This window comes from Erinaceus europaeus, chromosome 10, assembly GCF_950295315.1.
Source record: "Erinaceus europaeus chromosome 10, mEriEur2.1, whole genome shotgun sequence".
NCBI lineage: Eukaryota > Metazoa > Chordata > Mammalia > Eulipotyphla > Erinaceidae > Erinaceus > Erinaceus europaeus.
Window position 1 is genome coordinate 29,524,222 of NC_080171.1, and position 17,300 is coordinate 29,541,521.

The following is a 17,300-nucleotide window of genomic DNA, read 5'->3' on the forward strand; positions in this document are numbered from 1 at the left end:
GCAGGTGGGGACTAGGGCCTTGAACCCAGGTCCTTGTGCATTGTAACATGTGCACTCAACCAGGTGTACCACCACCTGGTAATTTTTTTTTTTTTTTTTTTTTTTTTTACCAGAGCACTGCTCAGCTCTGGCTTATGGTGGTGCGGGGGATTGAACCTGGGACTTTGGAGCCTTAGGCACAAGAGTCTCTTTGCATAACCATTATGCTATCTACCCTCCGACTTTTTTTTTTTTTTAACTAGAGTGCTGTCTGGCATATGGTGGTGCTGGGGATTGAACCTGGGACCTTTGGTGCTTCAGGCATGAAAGTCTATTTTGCATAACCATTATGCTGTCTCCCTAGCCCTGGAACTTTTTTTTAAAAAATTAGTTTAGATGGTATTTTTTCATCTTCTAGTTATAAAGAGGCTTGCCTTTATCTCTCTTATCTCACCTCCTATTCTGGTACCTGTATTATATCATCAATTTTACATTGGTAAAATTACATGGATTGACAGAGATGCATATGGTCTGTGATAAAAGCTGTGATGAAAGGCAGATGTTTTAAATTTAAATCTGAATGTTTGTGCAGAATAGAATTAGCAACATTAGACGTAAACAACATTTAGGAAGTAAGAATATTTGTCAGACCAATGCAACTTTTTTCTTTCATATTTTAGAAGAAAACTTTTTTCTGCTTTTCAGAAAAAATGAAGAGAGAAATGACAGCCAAAGGTTCTACGGGAATGGAAGTTCTATTGTCAACATTAGAGGTAAGTCATCTATAGGCTTTAATTATTTAACAACTGCACCAAGCAGTACTGAGAAAAATACATACTTGTCTTTCCCTTTTGCCATTGGGACCTCACATTTTTGTAGCTGTGCTGCTCTCAGCAGACTTTTCTTTTTTCTCCCCCCCTTTAAGTTTCAAACAAACGGAGAGGGAGAGAGAAAGGGAGAAGGCGGGATATAGCAGTGCACCATTGTTTTATTTTAGCTCTCTTTCCTTTTTAACCAGAGCACTGCTCAGCTCTGGCTTAGAGCCTCTTTGCATAACCATTTTGCTATCTACCCCTGCCCACAGTGCGCCACTGTTTTTGAAGGTTCTCTGAGTACTATGTGTAGTACTCTCATGTGAAGCTGAGGGCTTGACCGCAAGTCCTTGTGTATGGCAAAAATTTCATATTTCTGGGGCTAGAAGATAGTTCGACCAGGTGACCTCTCTTTGAGCCTCTGAAATAGGAAATTTTTTATCCTAGACTTAAAGCCAGTGAATAATGAAAGCTTGCCCTGTGTTTTATTTTATATTTAAAATACATTTATTTCACATGAGCTACGGTTTTACATGGGAAGGAGAACAAGAAAAGAGAAATCAGAATACCACTCTAGTATATGCAGTGTGTAGAATTGAACTGAAAATCTTAGACATGGAATCCTATGTTTGCCAACTGAGCTTTTTCCTGGCTACTGCTTTATGCTTTAAATGATCATTTGAGGGAGTTGGGCGGTAGCACAGCGGGTTAAGTGCACGTGGCGCAAAGTGCAAGGACTGGTGTAAGGATCCCGGTTCGAGCCCCCGGCTCCCCACCTGCAGTGGAGTTGACTTCACAGGCGATGAAGCAGGCCTGCAGGTGTCTGTCTTTCCCCCTCTCTGTCTTTCCCTCCTCTCTCCATTTCCCTCTGTCCTATCCAGCAATGACAACATCAATAACAACAACAATAATAACTACAACAATAAAACAACAAGGGCAACAAAAGGGAATAAATAAATAGAATAAAAAATATCATTTGAGAACAGTGGGGTATATATAAGTATGCATTTTTATGATTATAATGATAGGCTTTTAAAGAAATTATTCCCTTTTGTTGCCCTTTTTACTTTTTGTTTTATTGTTATAGTTATTATTGTTGTTGTTATTGATGCCGTCATTGATGGATAGGACAGAGAGAAATGAAGAGAGGAGGGGAAGACAGAGAGGGAGAGAGAAAGATAGACACCTGCAGACCTGCTTCACTGCTTGTGAAGGTTTGTGAAATGACTCCCCTGCAGGTGGGGAGCTGGGGGCTCAAAGTGGGATCCTTACGCCAGTACTTTGCGCTTTGCGCCACCTGCAACCTGCTGTGCTACCGTCTGACTCCCATGATAGGCATTTTTTAATCTCTTAAAACACACAGTACATAGTATGTATTTATTTATTTATTGAATAGAGATAGAGGGAAATTGAGAGGGGAGGAGGGAGAAGATTGAGGAAGAGAAACACCTGCAGCACTGCTTCATTACTTAAGAGGGCTCCTTCCTTCACGTGGGGACTAGGTTCTTGAATTCAGGTCCTTGAACATTGTACCATGGGCAGTCAATTGGTTCTGCCACTGTCTGGCCCCACCATTTTTTTTTGTTTTTTGTTTTAAAGCTTAACATGCCACTTTAATTGGTAATAGAAAGTAATACATTAGCTGGTAATAAGCCATGTAGAAACCAGAGCACCACTCTGGTACATGTAGTACCAGGGATTGAACCAGGAATTCAGGTACTCAAGTCCAGTGCTTTACCAATTGAACTATTTACCCCTGATCACCATGACTTTGTATTTTACTCAGTACAATATTTGGATCAAGAATTATGTTGTATACATTAAGCTTACACAATGTCATATGCCAAATTATACGTCAATAATGTTGGAAAAAAATCAGCAACTGAATTTATGTTTTTGATAGGAAGGTTTAATATCAGCTAGATGTAATTTTCCCCCCTAAATTGATCTTGAAGTTTAAAGCAATCTCAATAAAATTACCAAAAATTTTGTTTCTGAAGTTCAAATTGGAAAATAATTTAGAAAGGACATTTGTGAAAAAGAAGAGATATAAGGAAGAAGTAACCCCACTATTATCAAAGAACATTATAAAACTTCACTTTGTAAAATAGTTTAGTTTTGTGTGAGTGGTAAACAGACATCATTGTAATTGAGTAGAAAGTTCAAAAATAAAATGCCTGTAAGAATTTAGTACTGATTAATAAAGGTATCATTTAAAGTGAGAGATAGGAAGTTTATTTAATCAGTAGATCTGGGACAAATTGGTATTCAATTTTAGAAAAAAAATGACATTGCATTCTTCATACACCAAAGTAAATGTAATATCAAGCAAGTATTTAAGTATGAAAAATAGTATCATAGTATGGAGATTGGGCGGTAGGAATTGTGTGGAGTTGTACCCCTCCTACCCTATGGTTTTGTTAATTAATCCTTTCTTAAAAAAAATAAAATAAAATAAAAAATAAAAGAAAAATAGTATCAGTGTTCAAAGAAGTAAAGGTGGAGTTAAGAGAATAATTTTACAACAGGTTAATCTTTTCTAAGTATGAAAAATAGAGTATATATAAAGAAAAGATTGACAGACTTGACTATATTAACAAACTGGCATGAAAAAATCCACTGTAGGATGAGGGAGAATAGCATAATGGTTATGCAAATACATTTGAAGCCTTAGGCATTGTAGGGCTAGCTTTGCTGGCGGGCAGGAGAGAGAGAGACGACCAGGGACTCATGGCTGAGTTGTATGCAGTTCAGTCTTTATTCATGTGGAATGCAGCACAATCTAAACTATCTCTAATCACAATCCTGTCCTTATATATCCTGAGGTGGAAGAGTTAGGTCTGAAGAGGATTTGGGGAGAAGGAAAAAACCTGCAAAACAGTGAGGATTAAACCAATGCCCTGGAGGCAGGGCGGTGCTTAGTTCAGTGGTTATGTAATAGAATACAGTGTTAAGCAGAGAGGATTAAAGCAATGAAACAGAAGGGGTCTTAGAAGCAGAATTTAGAAGCATACCAACAAGGCATGAAACTTGCATAGCCACTATGCTGTCTTCCAGTCTTCTCCCAAGACCCACTCACTCTGAATTTCTTTCTTTTTCTTTTTTTTTTTTTGCCTCCAGGGTTATTGCTGGGGCTCAATGCCTGCACTACCAATCCACTGCTCCTGGAGGCCATTTTTCCCATTTTGTTGTCCTTGTTGTTGTGCTTGTTGTAGTTGTTAGCTGTTGTTGTTGTTGGATAGGACAGAGAGAAATGGGGAGAGGAGGGGAAGGCAGAGAAGAGGAGAGAAAGATGGGCATCTGCAGACCTGCTTCACCACTTTCGAAGCGACCTCCTGCAGGTGGGGAGCTGGGGGCTTGAACCGGGATCCTTACACCTGCCCTTGCACTTTGCACCATGTGCGCTTAACACGCTGCGCTACCATCGGACTTCTCACACTGAATTTCTTAAGGTGGAGCTAGGGTGAAGAGGTACCTGGAAGGGAGCAGTACATAGCATCGTGGTTATGCAAAGAGTCTCTCTTGTCTGAGGCTCTAAAGTCCCAAGTTCAATCTCTAGCACCACCATAAACCAGAGCTTAACAGTGCTATGGTATATTTAAAAAAAAAAAAATCCACTGTGAATAGTCATGTGGCAAACTGAAGAAAAGCATTAATTAATAATTGTACCAGAGCACTCACTGCTCAACTTTGGTTTATGATGCTGCTGGGGATCTCAGAGCCTCAGGCATGAAAAACTTTTTGAATAACCATGCTGTCTCCCCAGCTCTGAAGAAAACTATTTTTAACTTCCATACTTTCTCTAACATATAAACTTTCACAATTAGTAAGGAAAAAAATGACTAAGTTAATTATAAAAATGTGTAAAGGTTTGTAGAAAACAGAACACAAATGGCACTTGAGGTTGAGCGCCACTTTTAGCAGGAGATTTATAATCAAAGTACAGTGTATAAGGAAGTGAAGTATAAGGCTTAGTGAAGTAAGTAAAAGACCACCATGCGGTTCAGATAGTTTCACTCATATGTGTGTATAAGGGATTAAAACACACAAATTTGTGCAAAAAAAAAAAAAAGCGACAAACTTATTTCTAAGACTTGGTGAGAATTATGGTGATTATCATGGAGGTGAGTAGGGAGGTCACAGAACTTTGGTGATGTGGGTGGGTGTGGTGTGGAACTGTACCTCTGTAGTCTTATAGTCTTATAAACTATTATTAAGGCACTAATAAAAAATAAAGATTGGGGGCCAGGCGGTAGCACAGCGGGTTAAGTTCACATGGCATGAAGCGCAAGGACCAGAATAAGGATCCCGGTTCGAGCCCCTGGCTCCCCATCTGCAGGGGAGTTGCTTCACAGGTGGTGAAGCAGGTCTGCAGGTGTCTATCTTTCTTTCTCTCCCCCTCTCTGTCTACCCCTTCTCTCTACATTTCTCTCTGTCCTATCCAACAACAATGATAACAACAACAACAACAACAACAATAACCATGACAGCGATAAAACAACAAGGGCAACAAAAAAGGGGAAAAGGGCCTCCAGGAGCAGTGGATTCGTGGTACAGACACCGAGCCCTGGCAATAACCCTGGAGGCAAAAAAAGTAAAGATAGTATTTTAAAAAGTACAATGTTTAAACATTCTGTCTATTAGATTGGTTATAACCTTTTGGGCAATAGCTACTATTCTGCATTGTTGATTAGAGGACATATTGTATCATGAAGCACAAGTTAGCAATACATATCAAAATAATTGCCTAAATTCCTTGATACAGGGTTTCTAGGAAAGTATCTCAGGCAGGTGTACTTGACCTTAACTAAACATGAAGTCTTAGGTTTTTGTTGCATTTTTCAGTGGCAAGCTTTTAAAAAATAATACATTGGGGGCCGGGTGGTGGTGCACCTGGCTGAGCGCACATGCTACAGTGCACAAGGACCTGGGTTTGAGCCCCTGGTCCCTACCTGCAGGGGGGAAGCTTCACGAGTGGTGAAGCAGGGCTGTAGGTGTCTCTCTGTCTCTTTCTATCATCCCTCTCTTTCTCTCTCTCTCAATTTCTGGCTTTCTCTAACCAATAAAATAAATAAAGGTAACAAAAAAAACAACTTAAAAAATAGTAATACAGGGAGTCGGGCTGTAGCGCAGCGGGTTAAGCGCAGGTGGCGCAAAGCACAAGGACCGGCATAAGGATCCCGGTTCGAACCCCGGCTCCCCACCTGCAGGGGAGTCGCTTCACAGGCGGTGAAGCAGGTCTGCAGGTGTCTGTCTTTCTCTCCCCCTCTCTGTCTTCCCCTCCTCTCTCCATTTCTCTCTGTCCTATCCAACGACGACAACAACAATAATAACTACAACAATAAAACAACAAGGGCAACAAAAGGGAATAAATAAATAAAATTAAAAAAAAATAGTAATACATTGGTAGGTGACTTGATTATGGAAGCAGTGATATAGTCACAAGTGGAATATGTCCGGGACCTTTAAAAAGAACAAAAACTATTGACATATAAAAATATCAGTGCATGCAGTAGTATCTGTCGGGAAGTAACATTTAGAGAAATAATTGTGTATATATTACATCTTTACATGGATTTTTCATATGTGCCCATTTTATTTGGTTTCATAAGAACTGATGATGCAGTTGCTTTTGAAAGGAGAGAAGAGGTGACTGGGAAGTCACTATAAATACATGTTGGTGCCTGTAACATTTGGGTTTGTTTCTTTGTCTTATTTATTTATTTAGCCTCCAGGGTTATTGCTGGGGCTCAGTGCCTGCACTACGAATCCACTGCTCCTGGAGGCCATTTTTTCCCTTTTTGTTGCCCTTGTTGTCTATCATTGTTGTTGTTAATATTATTGTGGTCGTTGTTGTTGGAGAGGACAGAGAGAAATGGAGAGAGGAGGGGAAGACAGAGGGGGAGAGAAAGATATACACCTGCAGACCTGCTTCACCGCCTGTGAAGCGACTCCCTGCAGGTGGGGAGCCGGGGGCTCATTTTGTCTTATTTTTTTAGAAAGATGATTAATTCATCATTAATTCCTCATAGTAATGTTAACAATAAGAAAATAATATCTCAAACTATATGTAAAAGTTCTAAAGGGCAAGAAGAGACTGCAATAGTAAGTGAGAATTGTGGGGACTTGAATAAGTAGTCCCCTACAGTTAGAAAAAAATTTTGGAATCACAAATTGCTGATGGTTTAATAAAGCAAATAAACTTTATTTCAGAACACGAAAGACCTTCAAACTACACTTAATATCTTAAGTATTCTTGTTGAACTGGTGTCAGCAGGTAAGTTTTTGTTTCTTTTGGTTTAATTTGTTTGTAAACTGATAAGTGTGTCATATGTACTTTATTTAGAATTTTCTGATAATCAGAAGCTATTTTTAGCATTGGACTTTGGAAACTGAAATGCTTTACTCTTTTGTTGTTGCTTTTTGATATTTTTTGGTACTCCTCAAACATACTCTGTAAAGCCAAGGTGAAGAATTTTAAATGTAGAATTCTGCCATAACTTGTATTAACTCTCCATACTATTTTCTAAATAAAACAAAACAGTCAAATTTGATGCTATTTGTGTGATTTCAGAAATGACCACTTTAAGTTTTTTTTTTTTTTTTTTGAACCTAGTAAGTTGTGATCACTTATGTATGAGAGGACTTGTTGTTTAAAAAAATTAAAAAAATGTTCTTTTAGGTGGAGGTCGAAGAGCCAGTTTCTTAGTAGCCAAAGGTGGTTCACAAATATTGCTACAGTTACTTACAAATACCAGCAAAGAAGCTCCCCTAAATGAGGAACTAATGGTGCAGATCCATTCTATTCTTGCAAAGATTGGACCAAAAGGTAAGACTTTTGCCTGCATGATTATCTGGAACCATCTTAGTAACATTGATTTATATCTCATTAGAACAGGTAAATTTTCAAAATCTAAAATGTTGCTGTTTTTTTCTTGGTTTTAACTCATGGAACCAGACTGTAACAATGACTAGTGGCCTGAAATATTTGAGGAGTGTAATCTTATGTGGAAAACAGAAAAATAGGTTAAAATTACAAGTATGTCTTGGACTCTTGCTTGTATATGTGTGTAAGGGATACATATTAACTGCAAATACTGTTGAGATTAGGAGTAAAGAGTTTGAGTGGGAATGTTTTGAGAGGGATTTTTTTTTTTTCAAAAGCATATTTTTAGGCATAGGGTGATAGTTAATTTGGTAGAACTCACTTTTTTTTTTTTTTAATCATGTTTAAGGACTAGAATTTATGTTCCTGGCTACGACAAGGGACCACTGTGCAAAGAGGAAGTTTCATGATTGGTAGAACAGTGCTGTGCTATCTCTCCTTCTTTCTTTCTTTCTTTCTCTTTTTCCATCTCTGTCTCTTACACTCTGAAAACAACAATTAAAAAAAGAGTCTTCTGGAAACTGTGATGTAGCATAGGTGCTAAAAGCCTAATGAGAAATGTGGCCGCAGAAAAAAAGCTATGATGGTAAAATTTAATTTTGCAAATTTTAAATTCCTCTCAGATATAGGTATGTAGGTTGTGTAAACACCCTTCCTTCCCAGCTCAAAGTAGAAGGTAGACAGGGATTTTTGGTTTTTTCTTTTATTGATTTTACTTAGATCACTAGTATAGATCTACATGGAGTAATATTAACACAGTACAATTAGCAGCTGTCAGTAAATGGGTCAGATTTTTTATTTAGAAACCTCCTGTATATGGGGCTAATGAAATAACTCACTTGGATAGTGTGGTGTGAAGCCCAGAGCTTGACACCCTTCCCCCCCCCCCCCCCGCCACTGCATCAAAGGGCTTTTCAGTGGTATGATCTCTCTGCTGCTCTGACTCTATCTGAAAAGAAGAAGAGGAGGAGGAAGTGGAGGAGGATATTATATGTATCTTATACATACAACTAATATGTATGTTTTTTAAATTCAAAAGTAACCGTTGGCACTTGTGGGTGACAATTATGGGAAGAGATGTGGAAAAATCACAGTGCCAGTTGTCTAAAGCCCTGAGCTACAACATGTACCATTAGCATTTTCTGAATACTTTTTCATACTTTTTGCTTTTGTAAAAATAATCATTACATATTACCAGCCCTCCAAAAACTTATTTTTAATTTTTTTGTTTTATTTTTTTTTACTTTTCTTAAATCTGTTAAGACAGAAAAATTGAGACAGAAGGGGAAGATAGGGGCGAGATACCTGCAGTACTTTTGAATTTATTTCAACTATATAGCCATTGTCCCCAAGACTTAAGAGTTTAGTTTAAAGACCAAAAGAGATATATAACCCAATTATTATAACAGTAATATGTACAAAATATTTAAAGTACAAATTGAGGAGACAGTTTAAACCAAAGAAGGATGATTAAGTTATCCTTTGAATAGAACCCAAGATTAGTTTTTAGTTTTTGTTTAAATTTAGTTATTTTTATGAGGGTGAGGGGGGGGACAGAGAGAAAGATAAAGAGAGGGAGAGAGAGAAAAACCATAGTATCACTCCATTATATGTGGTGCCAGGGTTTAACCAGTGAGCTCATGCATGGGAGGAATGTATTCTACCTTCTTTGAGTCAACCCATGAGTACAGAATAGTGATTTTTTAGGAGCCTTACCATTGCCATGTAGTATTTAATATCTGTTTATTTATTTTTAAGAGATTTTATTTATTTGTGAGAAATAATAGGACATAAAGAACCAGACGTCACTCTGGTACATGTGTTGCTGGGGATTGAATTCAGGACCTCATGCCTGAGTCCAATACCTTATCCACTGCACCACCTCCTGGACCACCCACGTAGCATATTTAAGAACTTAAATGCTTAGCCTCTCAGGATATGTAGTGAAGAATTTGTTATATATATATGTTACCGGAATTATTGCTGGGGCTCCATGCCTGCAGGAGAAATCCATAGACCGTTCTGTAAAGCCATTTTCCCTTTCTTTTTGATAGAGAGATAGAGTTGAGGGGAGTGTGAGGGAGATAGCATAATGGTTATGTGAAGAGACTGTCTCAGGTTTAGTCCCCTGTACCACCCATAAGCCAGAGCTGAGCAGTGCACTGGTAAAAAAAAAAAAAAAAAAGGAAAGGAAAAAATACTAAGAGGGGAAGATAAGGGTGGGGAGGGAGGGAGGGAGAGAGGAGAGAGAGAGACTTGCAGTGCTGCTTCTCTACTCCTGAAGCTTCCCCCTCATAAGTGGGACCAGTGGCTTGAACTTGGGTCCTTACAAATGGTAACATGTGCTCTTAATGTAATTAAAAAATTATTTTTTATTTATTGGATAGAGGCAGGACTCAAGAGGGATCTAGAAGATAGAGAGGGAAAGAGAAGAGAGACAGAGAGACACCTGCAGCACTGCTTTAACACTCATGAAGCTTTCCTCCTGCAGGTGGGGACTGGGGGCTTGAACCCGGGTCCTTGCACATAGTAGCATGTGCGCTCAACCAGGTGCACACCACCCAGTCCCACATGTGTGCTTTTCCCAGGTGTGCTATTGCCTGACACCTCTAATAAGTATTATCTTAAAAAGAATTTTAATTTTCCAAAAATCTTAAGGTAATTAATACTTAAACATATATTTAGTTTATTTATGAATGAGTTAAGTGTCTCATTTTTCTTTAAAGAGATTTAATGGTTCCCTTCTGAGATTTTTGTTGATAAGGAAAAGACCTTATTCATTGATGAATGCTACTTCATACTTTCTCCTCTATTTAGAGAAAGAAAATATATTATCTTCTGATTTTCCTGGCTTAAAACAATGAAATATTTAATCAATATTTTCTCTAGGTTGTAGCTAGTTCATTTCCCTCTGTATCTTTACATATGTGCTTTCTTTAAATTGTTTCTTTTATCTCCTAGTTTTCCATTTTAATATTATTCAGGGGTGTTCTGCAGGGCTTTTTTTCCCCTCTCAGTTTTGGCTTATGATGGTGCGGGGGATTGAACCTGGAACCTCTGAATTTTAGGCATGAGAGTCTATTTGCCTAACTGTTTTTCTCTCTCCTCTCCCCCTCCACCCTCTGCTTGCTTTCAGTGGAGAGCCATTTTTCCTCAGCAAGTTCTTTTCGACTTAAAATTCCTATCCATGAAATAGCTGTGTTGTCCAGTCATGAGTTTCTTCCTTCCTTTGTTCTTGATATTCTTTTAATTTTTTTTAGATTTTTTTAAAGTATTTATTTATTTCCTTTGTGTTGTCCTTGCTTTTATTGTTGTTGTAGTTATTATTGTTGTTGATGTCGTCGTTGTTGGACAGGACAGAGAGAAATGGAGAGAGGAGGAGAAGACAGAGAGGAGGAGAGAAAGACAGACACCTGCAGACCTGCTTCACCACCTGTGAAACAAACCCCCTACAGGTGTGGAGCCGGGGGCTTGAACTGGGATCCCTTGTTCTTGATATTCTTTTTTTTTTTTTATTTCTTTATTGGGGAATTAATGCTTTACATTCAACAGTAAATACAATAGTTTGAACATGCATAACATTCCCCAGATTCCCATTTAACAATACTGTTCTTGATATTCTTAAATTCTGTGACTTCTTATGTTTTTCTTTTGGTCTTAACTGAGTTATTAGATATTTTGGTCATCAGAATTATGCATTGCTAGCACAAGTTTTTTTATTTTTTAAAATTTTTTTATTGGGAGACCAGAGGGGCGTGCATTGAGTCTGCAGTACAGTTCCTAAATACTACCAGATTGTCTCTTACTTCTTTGATGTCTTAGTGTGAATATAATCAGAAGCTTTATTTCTTTTCTTTTTGATAAGATCTTGAGCTAGAAAGATAGCTTACTGTGCAGGGTGCTTCCTTGAATGCAAGAAGCCCAGGTTTGAGCCTTGACAACACCAGGAAGGGAGGTACTATGCCATTGAAGGTGGCCCTGGCTCTGTGGTGACCATCCTTTCTCTCTAAATGAAAAAGCAGCCTAGGGAGGTCAAGTTCCTTTTTTTTTTGCCTCCAGGGTTATTGCTGGGGCTCAGTGCCTGCACCATGAATCCACTGCTCTAGGAGGCCATATTCCCCCCTTTTGTTGCCCTTGTTGTTGTAGCCTTGTGGTTATTATTGTTGTTGATGCCGTTCGTTGTTGGATAGGACAGAGAGAAATGGAGAGAGGAGGGGAAGATAGAGAGGGGGAGAGAAAAATAGACATTTGCAGACCTGCTTCACTACTTGTGAAGCAACTTCCCAGCAGGTGAGGAGCCGGGGACTCGAACCATGATTCCTACGCTGGTCCTTGCGCTTTGCACCACATGCGCTTAACCCACTGCGCTACCGCCCAATCCCTGAGGTTCCTATTAACAAGATTCTAGCACCACACACAAAAAATGAGATCTCTTTAAGAATGTACTATATTCCTAGAAAATTTTGAATATAATTGGTTCAATTTTTCATTAGTCTATATTCTTTTATAAATCTAAGGAGAAAAATAATACTTTATTAAATATTAAATAAGTAATATTACAATATTACTGAAAACAAATGCAATATTAAGTTAGAATATTGGTAGTGAATGTTCGTGTTCCCTTTTTTGTATAGGACAGAGAGCAATTGAGAGGGGAGATAGGGAGACATGAAGACATGGCAGATCTGCTTCACCACTTGTGAAGTGACCCTCCCATATGTGGGGAGTGTTTGTATTCTTTTTAAAAAAATATTTTATTTTAATGAGATATATATATATATATATGGAGAGGCAGACAGAAACCAAAACACTGCTCAGCTCTGGCATATGGTAGTGTTGAGGATTGAACCTGAGACCTTAGTGCCTTAGGTACAAAAGTTGTTTGCATACTATTATGCTGTATCCTCAGCTCATGTTGTTTGGATTCTTTATTACTGATATTTTCCTTAACCAGGTGATTGTATTTCTGTGAGTATACTTAATTGCATAAAATTCACAAGCATAGTGAATTACGTAATGTCTTCCTTTCACTGCAGTCTAAGTATCAGGCTACTTCAATCCCTGCTTTTCCCCCACTGCCTTCTCTGCCTGCACCTCAGTATGTATTTGAAGTCATGTTTTAAAATCATATGAGAAAATTATAGTAATTTAGCTATTTTAGGTCAATCTTATTTGGTAATGTGATTTCATAATAAAAATTGAATATTTTTGTGTATGAATTATTTCATCCACTTGTTACATATGAATAAATTTGTATTTTTTGCTTTCAAAAATAGACAAAAAATTTGGAGTGAAAGCTAGAGTTAATGGAGCTCTGAATATAACCTTGAGTTTGGTCAAGCAGAATTTACAGAATCTTCGTTTGGTTTTGCCTTGTCTTCAGCTTTTACGAGTTTATTCTGCTAACTGTGAGTATTTCAGAGCAGTTTTTGGTTAACTTGGTATTGTAAACTTATAGAAGTAAACAAATATTTTCATAGTTAACATTTGTAGACAAGATAATTCTTCTGTCTCTTTTCACTAATAGTAGATCTCAAACTCAAGTGATAAACATTTTGTTTTTAGTTTTTGGGTGACAGAATTGGTGAGGTTAACAAAACACTCAAAATTAAAATTGAAAAATATAGATGATTGCTGAATATCATTGAAAAAGTATGGCAGTTATTGTGGTAGATATGTATGTGTGTATATGTAGTTGTGTGTATGTGTTTAGTTCTATGTGGCTGTGCTTGAAAATTTAGGTAAAGGTGCTCAGAGGAAAGAGCTTTGGGCATTTAAATAACTAGCACATATAATTAAAAAGAATACAAGGAAATGAATGTGAAGTGAATATCTAACCAAAGAAGTTAGGAATAGTAGTAAACACAAGGTGAGCAGGGGGATGGAGACAGTACATTAGAAAATAAAATATATGTGATCTTACTCATTGGTGGAACTTAAGAAGCAAGGACAGAAGCAAGTATGGCAGTTATTGTGGTACATATGTATGTGTATAAAACTTGAATTGGGGTGGTGTTTTGCACCAAAGCAAAGGACTTTGGGGAAGGAGGAGAAGGGAGGGGGATAGGGATTTAGGGCCTTGGTGTACGGTAGTGGAAAAGGAAGTAAGTTGGGGGTGAGAGTGTTTTACAGACACGTGTTACAGGGAGATGAGAAATTATTCCCATATGTCAACAACTGTACCGTAAACCACTGACTCCCCAATAAAATTATTTGGGAAGAAAAGCATAAGATAAGTCATTGAATTACTCCAATTAAAGTAAAAGTATAGACATATAATTAGAATGGATAATAATTAGATTCAGTTGAAATTGTACTAATATTACAGGGGCCAGGTAGTGGCGCACCTGGTTGAGTGCACATGTTGCAATGTACAAGGATCTGGGTTTGAGCCCCTGGTCCCCACCTGCAGGGGGAAAGCTTTGCAAGTGGTGAAGCAGTGCTGCAAGTGTGACTCTGTCTCTCTTCCTCTCTACACCATCACTCTCAATTTCTGACTGTCTCTATCCAATAAATAAAGAGATACTAAGAAAAAAATTTAAATTGCAATAAAAATAGAAATAATATTGTAATATCATAAATGTACTAGAATTTTTAGCAATTTTTAAGTCATAAAATCACTAGAAGGGGCCAGGTGGTACCTCACCCAGCTTGAGCACATGTTACCATGAACAGGGATTTGGGTTTGAGCCTCTGCTTCCCACATGCAGGTGGGAAGTTTACAAGTGGTGAGGCAAGTCTGCAGGTCTCTGTCTTACTCCTCCTTCCCTCTCAGTCTCTCTGTGTTGTATTAAGTAAAAGTAAACAAAAAAAGCGAAAAACCAAAGGATAAATGGCTGCCAGGAGCAGGAACCCCAGCGATAACCCTGGTGTCAGAAAAGAAAGAAAAAAATGAAGAATTGAAATCACTAGAATGCTATTAAATGTGTTTACACATTTCTATTTTAAAATAATTTAGTATTTTCTTTCTCGGTTAGCTGTGAATTCAGTATCGTTAGGGAAAAATGGAGTTGTGGAATTGTTGTTTAAAGTCATCGGGCCATTCAGTAAGAAGAATTCCAGTGTTATGAAGTGAGTATGTTTTGAGTTTAAATAGAAGTTTATCCATTGTTATTCTGAGTTTTATCTTGGCCTAAGTAGTAAGTAGGTTTAGTTAGATTTTTTTTAGGATCCTTGCTTAATTCTTACAACTTTGTTGTACTAAAGACATTTTTTTAAAGTATAAATGTTAATGTTCAAAGATACAGAAAAAAGTTTTGAATTTATTGAATATAGTGTGATGGATTATAGTGTCATGCAGAATTTACATACTCCTACATATTGTAAGATTAGATCAGAGTGTCATTCATTCAGAAACATTTATTGAGTGCCTACTAAATTCCTTACACAATTTTGCAATCTTGTAATGACTGCTTCCTTTATCTCATAATTATCATTTTAAACATTTAAATTTATATATTTCTACTTTCTTCAAAATTTTATTTTTATCTTTACAATGTTTAATATAGTGGTAATATTAGCACCTCCATCATAAGGTTGTGAGGATTTAATGAGATGATAACTGTAATTAGCACAGTATCTCTGCTAATGCAATATAGTTTATGTAAATAATGTAATAATAAAGGTAGGAATGGATCCTATTTATTAGTAAAAATATTTTCTCTCTTTTGCCAGCAAAATGGCTCCCTTGGGTAATGCATGCACTGCTTTACTGTGTGTGCAACTTAAGTTTGAGTCCTGCCTGACCACATTGAAGAAAACTGATGCTATGGTGTCTGTCTCAATCTAAAAAAATATATTATTTTAGATTTTCTATGCTATATCGCCTCTTAATTTTAAAGTACTTTATAATTTGCTTTTAAGAGATTTATTTATTCATTTATTAGAGAGGAAGAGGGAGAGGGAGAGGGAGAGGGAGAGGGAGAGGGAGAGAGAGAGAGAGAGAGACTGTGTGTACACTAGAGTATTACTTTGATGTTTGCTAGGACATTTTACCTGCTATGCCACCTCCCAGTGAAAATTTAGTTTTTGTGCTAGTTCTGTGGCTCAGGCTTGTTTTAAGAGTTTGATTAGAAACCATGAATACAGGCACCTATGACAATTTCTGACATTTATCAGGCTTTACTTAATAGTAATTTACTTTTTAATTTTATTTTTTACAAATTGCCATTTCACTTAGAAGATCTAGATTTTATTCTGCCCAGTTTAAAAGCCGTGCTTCTGGTGGTCAGGCACACGCAGTTAAGTGCACGTATATCATCTTAAAGGACCTGGGGTAGAGCCCTGCTTCCCACCTGCAAGGGGAGCAGTTCACAAGTGGTGGAGCAGATCTGTAGTTGTCTTTCTCTCTCTGTCTCTTATCTCCCCCTCTTTTTTTAATTTTTACAATATTTTTATTATTGGATAGAGACAGAAATTGAGAGGGGAGGAGGAGGTAGAGAGGGAGAGAGATTGAGCAACACCTGCATGGGGCCAGGTGGTGGTACACCTGGTTGAGCACATGTTACAGTGCACAAGGATTTGCGTTTGAACCCCTGAGCCCCACCTGCAGAGGGAAAGCTTTGTGAGTGGTGAAGCAGAGCTGCAGGTGTCTTTCTGCCTTTCTCCCTCTTTATCTCTCCCTTGCTTCTCAATTTCTGGCTGTGTCTATCTAATAAAACAAACAAACAAACAAATAAATAAGATAAGATAATTTAAAAAATGAGATAACTACAGCACTGCTTCACCACTTACGAAGCTTTCCCCTTGCAGGTAGGGACCAGGGGCTTGGATCTGTGTGCACTGTGGTGTGCGCTTAATCAGGTGCACCACTTCTTGGCCTACTCCCTGCCTCTCTCAGTTTCTTTCTGTTCTATCCAATAAAATAGGGGGAAAAAGATTAAAACAAAAAACCAGTGGAAGTTCTTCAAGAAGAACTTCAGAAAGACCGACCTACCAATGCCCAAATCCAGCAGAGAAGCAGCTACAGAAGTCAGATCTTCTGCCTTCTGAACCCTATAACGAATTTTGGTCTGGGGGCCAGGTGGTAGTGCACCCAGTTAAATTCACATATTACCAAGCACAAGGACCCAGGCTTGATCCCCTGGTCTCCACCACCAGGGGGTCTGCTTCATGAGTGGTGAAGCAGGTCTGCAGGTGTCTAGTTTTTTCTCCCTCTTTTATCTCCCCTGACTCTCTCTCAATTTTTCCTCTATTTTATCCAGTAAAATAGGAGGGAAATAAGAAGGGGCTGGTGTGAGTGGTAGATTTGTAGTGTGGGCACTTCTTCTTCTAGCGTTTGCCCTTCTTCCGTAGCCAGTCAACAGCGTCAGGTTGAGCCTGATGTCTGCTTGTTGCTGGCTTTGAAAGTGACTGGGATCCATGTGGATTCAGTCGGCTAGGAAGGATCGTCAGTTTCCCCAATAAATGGGTACTCATGGGATGCACCACGAGAAGGTCGATCCAATGCATCCCAGTCCCACTGATAACCCTGGTGGCAATAAAAAAATAAAAAAGAAAAAAAAAAGAAAGAGAAAAAAAGAGTTTTGGTCCATACATACAGAAGGGTAAGTGTTAGGGAAAGATGAAGATGACCAGAGGGCTCTAAACTCCCAATTCCATCAAGACCTGGAGAGAGAAGAGGA

At 38.1% G+C, this 17,300-nt stretch overlaps 1 protein-coding gene across 6 annotated transcripts in view; it reads left to right on the forward strand.

The window, feature by feature from the left end:
* Positions 1-17,300, forward strand: part of AGTPBP1 (ATP/GTP binding carboxypeptidase 1) — a 123,426-nt gene that overhangs the window by 27,759 nt on the left and 78,367 nt on the right. For 5 of the 6 annotated variants that reach the window (XR_009551995.1, XM_060199483.1, XM_060199480.1 and 2 more), the window contains 5 exons: positions 685-752; positions 7,005-7,068; positions 7,474-7,620; positions 12,954-13,085; positions 14,655-14,748. Coding sequence is in view for 5 of the 6 variants with exons in the window: in XM_060199483.1 (XP_060055466.1) it covers positions 685-752; positions 7,005-7,068; positions 7,474-7,620; positions 12,954-13,085; positions 14,655-14,748 (505 nt within the window). In the remaining variant the exon portion in view is untranslated. The remainder of the gene's footprint in view (positions 1-684; positions 753-7,004; positions 7,069-7,473; positions 7,621-12,953; positions 13,086-14,654; positions 14,749-17,300) is intronic. The other variant, XM_060199482.1, reaches the window with a different exon arrangement.